Source organism: Mirounga leonina, unplaced genomic scaffold, assembly GCF_011800145.1.
Source record: "Mirounga leonina isolate KUSES-001 unplaced genomic scaffold, KU_Mleo_1.0 Mir_53, whole genome shotgun sequence".
Taxonomy (NCBI): Eukaryota; Metazoa; Chordata; class Mammalia; order Carnivora; family Phocidae; genus Mirounga; species Mirounga leonina.
The window spans coordinates 66,944,732-66,961,191 of record NW_023270807.1 but is presented as its reverse complement, the minus strand read 5'-3'; the positions used below and the strand labels follow the sequence as shown (position 1 = coordinate 66,961,191).

General features: G+C 45.2%; 1 protein-coding gene across 4 annotated transcripts in view; it reads left to right on the top strand.

Moving 5' to 3' along the window:
• The window catches only part of TRAF3IP2 (TRAF3 interacting protein 2), a 48,505-nt gene that overhangs the window by 12,919 nt on the left and 19,126 nt on the right, over positions 1 to 16,460 (top strand). For 3 of the 4 annotated variants that reach the window (XM_034991845.1, XM_034991846.1, XM_034991843.1), the window contains 2 exons: positions 7,854 to 8,690; positions 9,545 to 9,640. In XM_034991845.1, the coding sequence (XP_034847736.1) occupies positions 7,862 to 8,690; positions 9,545 to 9,640 (925 nt within the window). In that variant the 5' untranslated portion in view covers positions 7,854 to 7,861. The remainder of the gene's footprint in view (positions 1 to 7,853; positions 8,691 to 9,544; positions 9,641 to 16,460) is intronic. The other variant, XM_034991847.1, reaches the window with a different exon arrangement.

The window sequence follows — 16,460 nt, the reverse complement described above, 5'->3', positions numbered from 1 at the left end:
AATCAAGATGCCTCTACAGGCTCATCCATGTCCTCTATTGTAATGGCATGAAGGAAAGCCACCACAGGTTTCCCGCCTGGTAATCCTTTATAAAACACAGGTGGCTTGTATCCACGCCTCCTTAGCTGCAAGGTGAATGGTTCCGAAACATATTCATTCCAGAAGCTTCCAGGGGTTACTTAGCTCCTCCAGGCCTCTTCCTCCCTCCTCCCTTCAAATAGCTGTACAAGTCAGGCTCCCAACCAACAAACAAATTGTTAAGTGCGCAGGTTCTGGTGCTGAACTGCTTGGATTTGAATCCTGTCTATGCTGCTTACTGAGCATGTGATCTTGGGAAAGTTACTAAACCTGCCTGTGTCTCAGTTTCCCCATCTGTAAGATGAGATTGACAATAGTACTTACCAAATAGGGTAGCTGTGAGGATGAAATAAGTTAATATATGTGGAGCAATATTTGACACATAGTAAACATTCAATAAACATTAACAATTACTACTAATAAAGGAGATTTCTTTCTTTTTTTTTTTTTTTTTAAGAGAGAGCATGCAAGTGGGGCGTGGGGGAGCAGAGGAAGAGAATCTTAAGCAGGCTCCACGCCCAGCGCTGAGCCCGATGGGAGGCTCAATCTCATGACCCTGAGATCATGACCTGAGCCAAGAGTCAGACGCTTAACCGACTGAGCCACCCAGGCGCCCTAAGGGGAAGGTTTCTTTATATTTTGATTTGTCAGTGTAGTCTATATCAGCTGTTGGTAAACTATAACCCTTGGGCCAAATGTGACCCATGGTCTGTTTTTACTACAGCATATTGCTAAGAATGGTTCTTGTATTTTTAAAGTGTTGTTTAAAAAGCACAGTATGAGACAGAGACCATATGTGGTCCATAAAGCATGAACTATTTACTATCTGGACCTTTACAGAAAAAGTTTGCCAAGTCTCTGATCTGTGTGGTTTAATGGAGTTAGGAGATCTATAGGCTAGATTCGGCTGTGACTTTGGAAAAGCTACTTAATGTATCTAAGCCTCTGTGAAATAGGAATGGAAAAGTGATAGCACATACCCAGTCTGTGGCCCAGCTTGTTTTAAGACAAGAGACAATGTGTATTGAATGTGCCAGAAACTACACACGTTGGTTAAAAAGATATAGTCTCCATTCATTAGGTTCACATAATAGCATTAACATTCAGGTATAAAACCAGTGAACATAGTGTAGAAGAAAGTTCTAAAGCCAAGTCACTTGTAAAAATAATAACAAGGTGATGGGGCGCTTGGGTGGCTCAGTCAGTTAAGTGTCTGCCTTTAGCTCAGACCATGATCTCAGAGTCCTGGGATTGAGTCCCGTGTTGGGCTCCCTGCTCGGCCTTGAGTCTGCTTCTCTCTCTTCCTCTGTCCCTCCGCTCCACTCATGCTCTCTCTCTCTCAAATAAATGAATAAAATCTTTAAAAAAAATAACAACAAGATGGGTTTTGGGTTTTGAGAGCTTGATACGGGCCAGGCCCTAGAGTCAGCATTTTTTTTTTTTATTTATTAGATTTATTTATTTATTAGAGAGATAGAGCAAGCATGAGTGGGGAGAGGGGCAGAGGGAGAGAATCTCAAGCAGAATCCCCTCGGAGCCCGTTGCAGGGCTTGATCTCACAACTCTGAGATCATGACTGGAGCCAAAACCAAGAGTAGGACGCTCAACTGACTGAGCCACCCAGGCGCCCCTACAGTCAGTATTTTATTTATATCTTCCTTTATCCCCACAATATACCTGCAAAGCAAACGTTATTTCCCCCATTTTACATATCAGAAAAATGAGGCCCAGAGAAGTAATTTTCTCAAGGTCACACATTGAATCATGTAGCTGGCAGAGAAAGAATTAAAATGTAGGGATTTTGAATCTAGAGCCTGTGCATTTAAATTCTGCATATTTTCTGACATCCTCAAACTGTGTGTTGATTCGGGGTAAGCCCAGCTGGAAAGCAGAGCCGCAGTTAACTGTGCATGTGGACATTAGATCTCTTCATGTGTGCCCTGACAGAGACTTGTTTGCCACACAGGGTGGGGTGTAATGGACATGCAGAAAGGGAGGTGGGAATGATGGAAGGAAAAGAAGCTTTCTGAGGAACTATGAGATCAGAAAAACAGTGTTGTGAAGGCTTCATAGGCTCTGTTTCTAGAAACAATTCAAGGCAGGATGTGCTGGAGGATAAAAAGGTAAAAAGAGTTGGCGGCGGCTCAGGGGGATTGACGGAGAGCTTTGTGCAGCAAGAGGGGGGAGGGGATGGGGAATTCTGTGAACGGGACCCCTGGGAGCATTGTCACATAGGACGTCAGAACTGCTGCCATCTGGATAAGATCTGAGCTTCACAATCGGGCTCCTCAAGGTAGAGTGGATATGCTTAGAGAAAGGTTTCAGGCTGGAGGAGACAGCAAGGCAGCCCCAAACAAGAGACTTGGACAGAGAAACACTGACAGATTTGAAGCAAGGTGTGGTCAGAATCCAAGAGCTAGAACCACAGCTCACGCTCCAAAGGGCAATGAGATTCAAGGGAAGGAAAGTTAGTGTCTCTTGGGTCAGCTCGGGAGCCAGGCTCCCAAGCACGCACCACTGCTTCAGCCTAGTCGTGTGAGCTCCGGACTAGCCCTCTGTTCCAGCCCTCTGTTCCAGCCCTCTGTTCCAGCCCTCTGTTCCCGGCTTGTGCCAACCCATTCCCACCCCCAGGCAAATGTTCTCACCCTCTGCTGAATGCTCTTTTGTATTTTAAGGGACGTGTTCTTTCCCTGGAGTGGTTTCAGGAATGCCTCCTTCCTTCGCATTGGTTCTTAATCTTCGTGAACATCAGAAGCACTCTGGAGCTATTCCTTTTCTTTCTTTCTTTCTTTCTTTTTTTTTTTTTTAGCTTTTAAGTAGATATAGAAGGTATAAAATGCTCCAAAAAGCAAGTCTCCCTCCTGCCTCTCAGCCATCCAGTTCCCTTTCCAGAGGCGACCACTGTTGCAAATGTCTGACGAGATGGCATGTACATACACAGTCTTAGTTTGTACAAAGGGTAGCATGCTCTACATGCTGTCTGCTCCTTACTTTTTCTAACTTCACAGATAAATCTTGAAGTAGTTCCTCCTCAGTTCACAAAGCACTTCCTCAGTCGTTTTTAAAAAGACACAGAGAAGTCCTCGTTTGGCTGGACTACAGTTTTAAAAATCAGAACCTTTCTGGACGTGTGGGTTGTTTCTAGTCTTTGCCATCACAGACAAGGCTGCACTGGCCATCTTCAGAGCCTCTTCATTTCACATAGTACGCACATATCCCTGCAGAGGAGATTCTTAGAAGTGAAATGACCAGGTCAAAGGGCATGAGCTTTAACAATTCTGACAGTTCCTGCCAAATTGCACAGATTACATTCCCTTGGTAAAGAGCGAGAGAAGCTGTTTACCTGTGGGACTTAAACAAGAATACACAGGAGCCCTGACCTCGCCTCAGAATCTCTAGGTGGGAGGCCTGAGCACCTGTATCGTGAGCCCCAAAAAGATTCTGAGCCAGAGACTCCCTTGAATTGAGTTCCCTCAGCCTCTAGCCTCTCCCTTCTTCCAGGAATTTGCCCCAAGGTGAGGTAGACAGGGCCATTGACCTCCAGGCCTGACAGGCCCAGCTGGCCCCAGGCTTCCTGAGCTGGGCAGGATGCTGGGGAGACACAGACTGTCCATGACGCTGCCAGGGGCTCAGGATCCTGGGGTCACAGGGTCCTGGGGCTCACAGCCCTTCTGGCCCCCTGGAGCCTTCTCCTCTAGGGCAATGGTAGGAAACAGGGTTTTTCTGCTTCCATCCAGGTGTCACCCCCTGTTAGGGACTGGAGCACAGGCCATGCCAGCATTATAACCATGTGGGCATCGTGTGGAGAAGCCCTGCAATAAAACAGGGAAAAATGGAAATATTAGGAGTGGTGAGATATTGAGTGATTTTTTAAAAAATGTGTAGTATTTTTACAATGTTGACATTAAAGACCAAAAATAAAAGTGCCATTTCCAACAACCCACTTATCTGCCCATGGCCCTCTGATGTACCATTTGTGTGTAGTTGTTCTCTGTGACATGGAGGGGATGGCAGGGTTTGTTTTGCCAGTTCTGGTAGGGGCCTAGAGCTGAGAGGGGCCCACATGGTAGCTGTAAGCATGCCTACCCTCTGCTGTGTGGGGCGAAGCCCTCAGGGTGCAGGAACAGACCAGCTCCCTGTCTGGAACAGAATAGCAGATGTTCCTATCACACTGGGTGGTAGAATCACCTTTATTCTCCAAGTGAGGGTGGTGGTCAACTCTGCCATGGGTGGGACCTCTGAGGCATAGCCCAGACTCACCTTGGGGCCTGACACTCAGTGAGCATTTAATAAATATTTGAGATGAAGCAAGGAAGGGGGGCGCCTGGGTGGCTCAGTTGGTTAAGCGACTGCCTTTGGCTCAGGTCGTGATTCCCTCTCCCTCTGCCTGCCACTCTGCCTACTTGTGCTCTCTCTCTCTGTGTCAAATAAATAAAATCTTTAAAAAAAAAAAAGAAGAAGAAGAAGCAAGGAAGGAAGGGGGAAAGGTCCCCAGGTGGTATAATTTTTTTTTTAAAAGATTTTACTTATTTATCTGAGAGAGAGAGAGAGCCCCAGCAGGGGGAGGGGCAGAGGGAGAGGGAGAAGCAGATTCCCCACTGAGCAAGGAGCCCAACAACATGAGGCTCCATCCCAGGACCCTGGGATCATGACCTGAGCTGAAGGCAGATGCTTACCTGACTGAGCCACTCAGGCACTCCTAATTTTTTCTTAAGAGAGAGGTTTGGCAATGTGCAGAGGGAAAGGGAAAGAGAGAATCCTAAGCAGGCTCCATGCCTACATGGAGCTCGATCTCATGACCTGAGCTGAAATCAAGAGTCGGATGCTTAACTGACTGAGCCACCCAGGCGCCCCTCTATATAATTTTAAGAACTCTGAGTACTTGGCCCACAAATGCTCCTTGCCACCCACCATGGAGCCTGACATTCTCACTGTCAGTGATCCTTCCAGCTACACAGATCTGTACCCTCTCCAAAACAGGCATCGATAATTTATTCATTCAACAAATATTTATGTACCAGCTCTAGGTGGTGAGAATATAGCCATGAGACCAACAGTCAAAAATCGTACCCTCATGAAGTTTAAATTCTAGGGGAGGAAAGAAACAATAAACAAATAAGGCATGTATTAGATATTTGTATTTATAGTATACATTTTGTAGTATGTAAGATGGTGATAATTGCTGGAGAGGGTGGTGAAGCAGGGAAGAGAGACAGGGAGTGAGAAGGGCATGTAACCATTTTAGAGAGGGCGAACAGGGCGATCTCACTGAGAAAGCGGCAGCTGAGTAAAGACCTGAAGGAGAAAGGAGGCAGGCCATGCAGATATGTGGGGGAAGCAAGTGCAAAGGCCCTGAGGTAGGGCCTTTGATTTCCTACATTAGTTTTCTCTCTTGATCTGGATCACAAGTAACATGAAGGTAGGAATGGTGCTTTTTAAGTCCTTAGAAATAGTTTTGATTACCAATTCCCTGTATACCCTTTTGTACTCTTGAATTTTATATCACTTGTAGGTATTACCTATTATAAAAAAAATGTTTTAATTCAGCTCATGCCTCAGAAGGAGGATACACAGCACTGAGTTGGACACATAGTTCAGTAGTCATTTGCTGTTTGAATACTTGATAGTGAGAGGTATAAAACATCAGGGTCTGTTTTGTCTTTTACGGATTACCAATCCCACAGCTTTCCTTAGAGGCTGTTCCTTACCTCGTCATCCTTACTACCATCCAGGGCCATTTGTTCCTTTTTAGTCCAGTTGTAACTGTAGAATTCCCGCCGCAAGATCAACCTTGGGTGTTCAGTTATGTGAGATGACCCCACTAGTCAGCTTTGTCATTAGCTTCCACCCAGCCCCTGGAGGCTCCTCGGCTAGAAGAGAATTTGCAACTTTTTAGGGAAATACTTAACCCCAGGGAAAATGTCAACAGTGGCACCTGAAGTGTGGGCAAGGAACGTGCATCATGGAACAAGAGTCAACAGAATGCAGTCCTTTTGCAAGTTGACTCCCTTGGGGCATCTCTTTGCCCTCCCATTCAGCTGTGGGCCCACAGATGCTCGCAGGAGATTCCACAACACTCGGCCAGCCCTTCAGAAAATACTTTTGTTTCCTGACCAGCTGAAGAGCACGTTGTATGGCATATCCAATTTCATAGCTATGGACAAATTGTAGGCAAGAGAGGAAAACAATGGTAAGCATTCAAAAATAATTATTTATTATTTCAGCTATTTGCTGAAATATTTGTGTTTGGGGTAGGTTCCTGTTCATTTTTACAAGGTCTGATCAATGTAGGTGATGAGGTCTCTTTTTTGCAGAGTCCAGGGGCAAGGGGCACCCACCACCTAGACAGCTGCTTAGAAGGCAGGCAGCCAGGAGAAGAGGGAGCCTGAGGCACGGAGGGAGGGCCAACCAGGAATTAGAAACTAAGAGTTTTCTTTTGTGCCAGAAAACAGTACAAAGGTTGTTTGCAGCAGATGGGTAAGTTTGTCACCAAGCGAGGGGAGGAGAAGTGTTAGTGTTCACTTGGCAGAGAGTGGGGAAGGGCAGTTGGAGGTATCTGTCTATAGGCGGTAAAGATAAATTTGGTAGGAAATTGCTGGTCCCACCTCTGCTCAGAGGGAGCATCTTAAAATGCACGCTGTCCAGTTGCCATTGGGTTGGGTCCAGGGCTCAAGAGAAGGTGAGCTCATATTTTTCAAAACTTGTCTTAGAGCAATAATTGATGTACATCATGATTTTATGCACAGCAAGCCCTCAGTAAAGGTTTGTGGTTGAAAATCTGCATGAACCCAGAATACGCATTTAAAAATCCCCCACCAGCAGCACCACCCGTATTCTCTGGTATTATGTCCAAGGCCTGCATAGAACAAACCTCTGGGATGTTTTGTTTGCTGTCTCCCTCCCCCTCCACCTGCTCTGGAACCTTCTGTAGGCCTTCAGTCACTCCTCTGCTCTTTTTTCCCTGCCTGTCTCCTGCCTTCCCCTGGAGCTTGGGTATCCTAGGGCATCATCTCAACCAAACTCATGATAAGGGGAGGCTAATTTTCTCTTTCATTTTGTCATGTTGATCAAGAGTTCTATTTCTATAGGTAAAACCAGTATTACCTGGACTGTGGGCTAAAGGCGAGCTCGGCCAGCCTTGCTAGCTCATCACAAACCAGATGGTCAGGGCTACCCTAACTGCGGGCATAGGACCAAAGGGAATTAAGTCCTGCAAACAATCTATAGCTGTTAAGTGGAAAATGTCACTATGACCTTTTTTCAGTGCTTTTAAAAAACTCACTCTTCTTTTTTTTTAATCTTTCGTGTGTGTGTGTGTGTGTGTGATTAGGCAATAGCCACACAGCAAAGTTTTTAAAGTTTAAAAGGTGAAAACTCTCTCCCTGATTAACTCCATCCTCAAAGGCAACCAACATGCCAAAACCTGGTGCATCCTGCACACACGTCTTACACGTCTACATGCACACACAAAGCAGCCCACGTGATAATTTCTCTTTCCTCGATACTTAGCTGCTGATTTTCATCTGCCCTCCTGTTGCACCATCTATCACATCACTGTCCAGTCACATCCTTTGAGTCACCTTCCATATAAAAATATCTTAATAAGGATTAGAGCTTTTGCTGGAGAATAAGTGAGCAACTTTATGTGACTGGGGCTTTGAAGCACGTTGGTGTCACACTGATGCTCATTGAAATCACATCTTGAATGAGGTCCCTTAAGGTCATAAAGCTGGGACTCCAAGAAATGATCTGTGGCATGTTTTCTCTTGTTCCAGAAACTAGAATGAACCGAAGCATTCCTGTGGAGGTTGATGAATCAGAACCATACCCAAGTCAGTTACTGAAACCAAGCCCAGACTATCCCCTGGAAGAGGGATCAGAACCACCTGCTCCAAGTCTAAGGAACATGGCTCCCAACAGCTTGTCTGCGCCCAGAACCCCTCACTGTTCCTCAGGAGAATTTTCTCAGGCCCAGCCACCCCTGAAACTTTCAAATCACCTACGGCCTGTGTCCCAGCAGGTCACCTGCCTGCGCACTAAAATCCTGGAGGAGAGCGAAGACAGCTTCTGGAGGAGACACCCAGACCCGGGCAAAGATTTTCCCTTGGGCTCCTCCGCAGCCAGCGAGCATGAGCCCGAGTCTGTGGTTGGAGTCCTCCCTCCGGAGCATCAGTTTTCGTTTATGGAAAAACGGAATCAATGGCTAGGATCTCAGCTTTCGGCAGCTTCTCCTGACACTGGCCATGACTCAGACAAATCAGACCAAAGTTTACCTAATGCCTCAGCAGACTCCTCGGGCAGTAGCCAAGAGACGGTGCAACAGCCGGGGCCCCCCAGGCACCGAGCAGCTCCAGATCTGCCTACCATAGACACGGGGTATGATTCCCAGCCCCAGGACGTCCTGGGTATCAGGCAGCTGGAAAGGCCCCTGCCCCTCACCTCCGCGTGTTACCCCCAGGACCTCCCCGGGCCGCTCAGGTCCAGGGAGCTCCCTCGGTTGGAACCTCCGAGGTACCCAGCGTGCGCACAGATGCTGCCTCCCAACCCTCCCGCACATGCGCAGTGGAACTGTCATTACCGTTGTCCTGGAGGCCCCTATCACCAGGTGCCGTGTAAGTGAACTTTACCTCCTCTGGACATTCCGGGCTGGGTAACTAAGTACACAAGGGCCTCGTGTCCGTGCCTCGCTTCACCAGACCAGCACAGACTGGTCAGAATGCAGGGAGGGCATTCTGCTTCCCAGTACCGGGTCTCTCCGTGTGGGGCTGGATTTGCCAGGAGCTCTACAAGAATGCTGCATCTTAGCCCAAGCCAGTCCCCCTTGGAACCTACTTCTCTATAAAACTTTAAGGAGAAAACAGATTCCTCTGTCTCGGTTAGTTTAACTGAAACCTGCCTACAGGCAGGGAGATGACCCAAATGATTTCTAGAGTATACTTTTGTTGACTTAGTTCTTGGGCATCTGGGTTCTTCCTTCTCTGCATGCTTCTTGCCCATCTTAGATTTGGCAAAGAAAGGGGGCCTTCAGTCTAAAATCCCAGAACGGTCTTGAAAACTCTGGAATCAGGCCATTACCCGAATATTGAATTGCTCTTGTGATGCTGTTGCTTAAACTCCTTTGGGGACTTGAGCCGCTGCCTCTACTGTACGCTCTGGCCGCCCTCGAGGACCACAGTCCCCCGAACCGGGCTAACTGCTTCACGCTTGCAAGAGCTTGCGCTTGCCCTTCTCTCTCCGGGATGTTGTTCCCCTCCTTGAACGTTTTAACCCAGCTCTGTACCTCTTCTGTTAACAGCTTTATTGCGATCTAATTTACATACTGTAAGGTTCGCCTTTTACCCATTTAGGTGCACAAGTCAATGAATCGTAGTGTTTGCAGACTTATACAACCATCACCATATACTACCTTGTAAGACTTAGCTCAAGGGTCCCTCTGGAAAGTTCCTCAGATCAATCCTTCCTTCAGGCTCTCAGTGCCCTTGTGCTCTGCCCATCAGAACACCTAGCATCAGTATGGCATCTACTCATGGACTTGTCTACCTCTCCCTCCACATCAGCAAAGGTATATCATTTTTTTTATTAATTAATTTTATTTATTTGGGAGGGCATGTGTGCATGTGCATGAAGTTGGGGGGGGGGGAGGAGGTTGGAGAGGGAGAGGGAGAATCTTAAGCAGGATCTACACCCAGTACGGAGCCCAAGGTGGGGCTCCATCTCGTGACTCTTGAGATCATGACCTGAGCCAAAACCAAGAGTCAGGTGCTTAACTGACTGAGCCACCCAGGTATCCCAGCAAAGGTATATTTTTAATCCATAACTCTCCAGCATTTAGCACAGTGACCAGCATATACTAGACTCTCAATAAATTATTTCTGAATCAGTGGCTAGGTGAATAATGTGTATCAGTGCAGTAAGCATTTCTGAAAGTGATAAAGTCTTAGATTGAGATAAAAGGTCCTTTACAATTCTTGATGTTCAGTCGCAGCTGAGGCTGCTGGGAAATAACAGGGCTTTGAGAGATGATATTTTTCTTAGCAAATAAATGCTGTACAAAAAGCAGTTCAAATGGTCAGACCAAAGCGTCTGACCAAAGGCCTGATGCCTAGCTTTAAAATAAATTCTAGAAATAACCAAAAATGTTGTAACCAATCATAATTTATGTATTTGTACATGTACACCTCGTATAAAGCTTCCTAAAATGAATGGAGCAACAGTTGAATTCCTAATCTAGAAAAAAAAAAGGAGGGAGAGGAATTTTTGTCCCGATATACGAAAGCTTACATTCTGGAGGGAGAGGTAGACAAGTCCATGAGCAGATGCCATACTGACATTAGGTGTTCTGACAGGCAGAACACAAGGGAACAGAGCCTGAAGGAGGCATTGATCTGGGCAGGTTTCCAGAAGGACACTTGAGCTAAGTCGTGGAGGAACTTAGAAGATGTTTGGAAGAAAAACGTAGGAACGATTGTGAGGTCAAGAGTGAGGCCAGGAGCCGTGGAAGCAGCAAGGCTTGGGGAGAAAGAGCCTCGGAGGCCTAAACCTGGGACCTTGAGTTTTGGAGGTTGGGAAGTCACTGATTGGGGTTATGGACGCCGCTGCCCATTCTAAGTGCCCAGTAATAGGATGGGTGCGGCGGCAGAGTTCCTTAAGTATGAATCACTGAGGAGTGAACCTTGGCAGCCTCAGGGCTGCATTTATTTCTCCATGATTTCCAGGTTAAAAGGGAATAATTCTGTGAGGATAATACTGTCAACTACTTTTTAACATTCTACTATCTGTGTTTAGAGATAATTTTTCTGATCATAACAGCAATATGTTTGCTCACAAAATTGAAATATGCCTAAAAATCCCATTCATATCTCCATCTCCTATTTATCATTCCTTATTGGGGTTTTGACTTATAAAATATATATATATTTTTTTAATGTAAAGTTTAAAATAATTCCCAGTGACATTCAGTGCACTTCTTCCGGCATCATTTAAAAACGCTGCATAGTATTTAATCAGATGGATCTACCAAATTGCTTTTAAGCTGTTCTCTGTTATTGGACAATGGAAAGAGTTTCCAGTTTCTGATCCAGTAAGCAATGCGAGGATAAGCATCATGTACGTAAGTTTTTATCTGCATTGCTGATGAATTCCTTAGATTAATCTGTAGAAGTGTGAATACTTAGTAAGGGCTTTGTGATCCTAAGTCCCAGGCAGTTGCCTTTATCTGCTAACAGGAGAAAGCCTCATTGTGATAGACAAAGAAAGCATTAACTCAATATGATTTCAGGATCCCAGAAAGATCTTCCCACTTGCAAATATTTTTTTGTGTTGAAGCCTGAAGTGACACCACAAGCAGTCCAGGCTTTGGAGGGGAGTGCAAATTGCCCCCTCTGGGCAGACTCTTTTAAAATGCAAACACCCCTGACTGGGGACTCTTTTAGTCTCTAATACCAGCTGATGAGATTTCTCTCATCAGCTGTCTTGCCCTCCCTCAGTACGCTATTTCCCTCCACTGAAGCGGGGAGGAGAAGGCCGCTGGGGGTTCTGGGAGGGAGGAGAGGTGATGAAAGGCAGAGAAGAGAATTTGGACAGAAGGGGCTAATTCACAGAAGACACACAAACAGTAAGCATATGAAACCAAGCTTAACGTTACTAAATTTAAGAAACATGTGTGTGTATATATATAGCAAAAAATTTTAAACTACCCTTTTCCTAATTAGGTGTGCAAAAAGGAAAAAATCCTCAGCTGACACCCATTGTTATGGGGTTATGGGGAAATGAACACTCCCACCTGTTCTTGGCAGGCGTGGCAATTGGTACAATCTTCCGGAAGGCCGTCCCACTATTTATCAAAATTTTAAATGTGCTTTCTTGGCCCAGCAACCGCACTTGTAGGATCTATCCCATAGAAACACTAAACAAGCCTATAAAAACACATGAACAAGGATGTTTAGGAAAGTATCGTTGTAGAGTAAAAAGGAAAACAATTCCAATGCCACTCAGTAAGGGGACAGATAAGGAAGTTGTGGTTTATTTATACAGTGGACTACGAGGCCACTGTTACATAGAACAAAATACACATTTTGACATAAAAAAGATTAGGTGGATAAACAAGATGCAGTGCTGATTCCATATGTGTTATTTTTAAAAGCTGTATGTGTTTAAAACCCAGACATTGAAAAGTCTGGAAGGATTGCCCTGTTGTCAGTGATCATGGCATCAGGGGTGGAGGGGGCAGGGAATTCAGAAGAGACAGAGGGACTTTTCCTTCTAACTGTATATACTTAAATTTGTTACAGCAAACAGGTATTTTTATAATTAAAAGTAAGTAAACGCTGAAGAAAGAAGAATCCCGGGAAATGGGAGCATACGGCAGCCTCATTCCCCGTGCCTCTTTGCCCTGGCCCTGGCTCCCAAAAGCATGTAATGGGGGGTGGGGAGTGTCAGGGTTGGGCTGGCTTTGTCCGGGAAGCCCAGGGCTGAAGTTTTTCCTCAGGGCACTGCAAGCCGGGAAGCTTTATGAGGCCTCTGGCACCAGTGGTTCCCGGGAAGGTCACTCTGAAGATTAAATGAGATAATATACTGAAGGTGCTGGGAATGGAAGCCCTCCCCAACTGGCAGTTCTTAGTTATTGTTATTACTTACATGGGTCCTGCAGCCTGGTCCCGTAGAGCGCCCCTCCCCTTCCAGATCCCTCCGGCTGGCACAGATTTTAAGCATTCAAAGCAGGTGTACAAATGCTTAGTTTCATGTCAGGACCATAACTGCACTTAATTGCCAACAAAACCACTTCAAAAGGGCTATTCACCTAAGGGATGCTCGTGTGCTTGGAAACCATGGCTACATGGTTCTACGTGGCTTTACAAGAGCATTAGTTCCTCATCCGTTAATGAAAATATAAATAAATAATGATCGCCATGCAAATGGCATACCTTCGTCTTTGCAAGTTAAAGGAGGCATACTTGTCACCGCTTTTATGTAAAAAAAAAAAAAGTTCAAAGCAGGTGAAAATGAGTAGAGAGTAAGTAGAAGTCAAATAAGCCCGTGTTTTCTCCCCTACCCCCAACCAGTCCCCCAGCCAAGCTGGCCTCTTACTATCTCAGAATCCTTCCACTGAAGGTCACCAAAATGGAGATCATGGCTGTGCAATCAAATAAAACCCATGATGCAAATCACTTGGAAAAAAAAGAATGTATGAAATCTAAAGAGCCTTTATTTTACTATTCAAATGTTCGCTTTCTCTACCAAGAAGACCGAATAAAATAAAACTGTGGGCATATGCCTACTATTACTCATAGAAACCCAAAAAAGTGATTATTTGTATGCTGGAGTGCATGCATAATTAAAAGTAAGGAAAAAATAACCCAGATGGAAGAAATGATAAAGAAAGGAGCTGCTTTCAGGAACCACAGCTGCTTACAGCTGTGGGTGTTCCGGTAACAGTTTACGTTGGCCATTTTGTTTCCTGGCCAAACTGATTGCGTTGTATCATCATGCTTTTTGACAACTTGAAAATCAGATTTTATTTTCTCTCTCATACTTTTGTAATACCATGCTTAATAAGGAAGAAAAACGTTGAATGTTTTGACTGGTAAGTGGAAAACCTTGTTTAGGATTTGTTTTACAAATTCCAAGTGGTAAAAGGCTAGTAACATGAAGACCGTGTGTCCCCAGGCCAAGAGGATCATAAGATTGATAAATAACATACAGTTCTGGGCACCCATTTTGAGTGTGCAAGATTTGTATTTTTGTTCTGTGATTAGCCCTGCCTCAGCATTGAGGAGTTACCGTGCTCACAAATCACTTGTTTGTCCCATCATCCACCACCTTCTATCCTCCAGGCTCCTACAGAATGAATTCTCTTGATGGAATTTTAGGCACTGAGGACAAGTCAGTGGGGGAGATATTTTTGGGCAGTAATTCTTAAGTCTACCAAGTAGGTGACTGCCGACTTGCACGCCTCCCCTTCTCACATACCAACGAGTGTGGGTTTGTGTTTCAAAACAGACACCCACAGACACACAGATTTTCTCTTTATCTATTTTGAGCTACTCAAAGAAACTGTATCCTATTTATCTATGTTCACTGCATGGCTAGCAACAGAGGTTCAACAAATATTTGTTGAATGAATAAGAAGAAGTTCTTTCTGTTCCCTGCCTCCTGGGGAAAGGAGTAATCCCTAATCATGAGTACAGCCTTTGTGATAGCAAGCCTTGGAAAGGCCGTCTTTCACGGTCTTGTGGAAGAGGGGAGGGAAGGAAAGGAGGGAGGTCAATGGGACTTGGCAACAGAACTTGTCCATTCATTTATCAGTTTATCCAACAAATATTTCCCCAGTCCTATGCTAGGCACTGGGTGTACAGTGATCAAACACATGTGGTCCTGTCTCCATGGAGTTCACAGTCTCCTAGAGAGCCAGACAGGAGAGATCAGCAAACAAAACAACAAGGTCTAAGTGCTATGCAAGAAGAAACTGGGTGTTAGACATGTAGGATGGCAAGAGGAGACCTCTTTAAAAGGACACATCTGAGTTGAAATCTGAAGGATAAGAAAGCGAAGGAAGCAAGGAGCTCGGTGTAGTGAAGGCACCAAAAGCAAGTCAGGGGGGCTGGAGCAAGGTGAGCTACGCCAGAAGGTGAAGGATGAAAGGACCAGGGTAGGGAATTGAATTTTATTGTAAGTTAAACTTCTTTAGGAAAACAGAAAATTGAACTCTATAATCCCAAATAAGAAACTTAGTACAGTATCTGGCATGTAGCGAGTGTTCAATAAACGTAAGCCATGATTCTATAGAGAGTACCCAACTAAACGAGCAAGGTTTGGTCAAAATCATGGAACAGAATGATTAAAACGTGAGCAATGAAAAGATCCTCGTTTACCTGATAAACGTTTTTGCATTTAGCCAATTCTCCACACAACCAAATTTCACTCACGAAAGGGAAAGCTTGTTTTTGATTGACCCTCTGGTGTTCAATATTTCTTTGTTTTAACCAATCAAAGCACAGCATAGAGGACTCTATTGTCAATTCTTAAAAATTGGTAAGGTGGGTCATTTTCATCTGCTTGCGGAAACCGGTGTAGGTTTTTACCGCAGGTGGCCATTTCAGAAATGAAAGTTACAGCTAATCAAACCTTAGCCCACATGCCTTAGTGATTTTAATGACATGATTTGTTGCTATGAGACAAAAACATGTTGTGCGGGAAATAATCTGTTAGAAATCACATGACCTTGATTCAAAGGCTTTTGATTAAGAGTGCTAACATCCGCTCTCTGGAAAAGAAACAAACCCTATGATTAGAGCCTGGTGGTCCTTTTAAAGCAAATAAAACCTTTATTAGCCACTTATTAATGGATATGGGAAGCAAAAATGGTTGCAAACATTAAAAACTTTCAAGGCCACTGGCAAAGTTTCTCCTCTTTTACCTTGTTTTTCTCCTTTCTACTTGTGGAGGGAGACACTGGAGAAAAAAGACCAAAGTGGACTGCAGATAAGTAGCCGGTCTCATGGCTTCTCTTTTTCTGGGTGTGGGAAATTGGCTTTGAGAGCATGCAATCTCCATTCACAGACCTTCGATGCTAGTAGGGAAGGCAGACCAAAAGTTGACAAGAGTCATGCTTACTCATACATACGATAAGCGCTATGAAGAAAATAAAATCGGGGGGATAGATTAAGGCAACTGGGTGAGGGGGTGGGCCCCTCTGAACAGGCTAGTGTGGGAGCTGAGCCCAGAATGACAAGAAGTTGGTCTGTAAAGATAGAGTGCGAGAACATGCTAGGCAGAGAGGATGGCCATCTCATGATCCCAGAGTTAGGGACAAGCTTGGGGTATTCAAGCAGAAAGATGACCAGGGTAGCTGGGGCTTGGTGAGCTTGGGAGAGCATACAAGGGGCTAAGGTCAAGGGCAGGGACCCAATCATGCAAGGAGGATTTTAAGTGCAAGGGGAGATCTCCGGAGGGTTGTAGCTGCAGCTGGTTTTGTAAGTGGTCCACTCATACGAGCCTCCTCTAAAAGCAGGGCTGGCCCCCACCTGGGGACCTGATGGCCGCGGTACTTTTTCCCTTTTCTAGGGAAAAGGAGCAGTAGTAACAACCTGCCCTGTTGTCCTGAAATTCTTTTTTTTTTTTTTAAGATTTTTATTTATTTATTTAACAGAGAGATAGAGCACAAGTAGGCAGAGCGGCAGACAGAGGGAGAGGGAGAAGCAGGCTCTCCGCCAAGCAGGGAGCCTGATGCGGGGCTCGATCCCAGACCCTGGGATCATGACCTGAGCCGAAGGCAGCCGCTTAACCGACTGAGCCACCCAGGCGTCCCTGTCCTGAAATTCTACCTGGCCATTGGACCCCTTGGAATATATGTGACCTGCCCCAGAATGGCTGTAAGAGCAAAA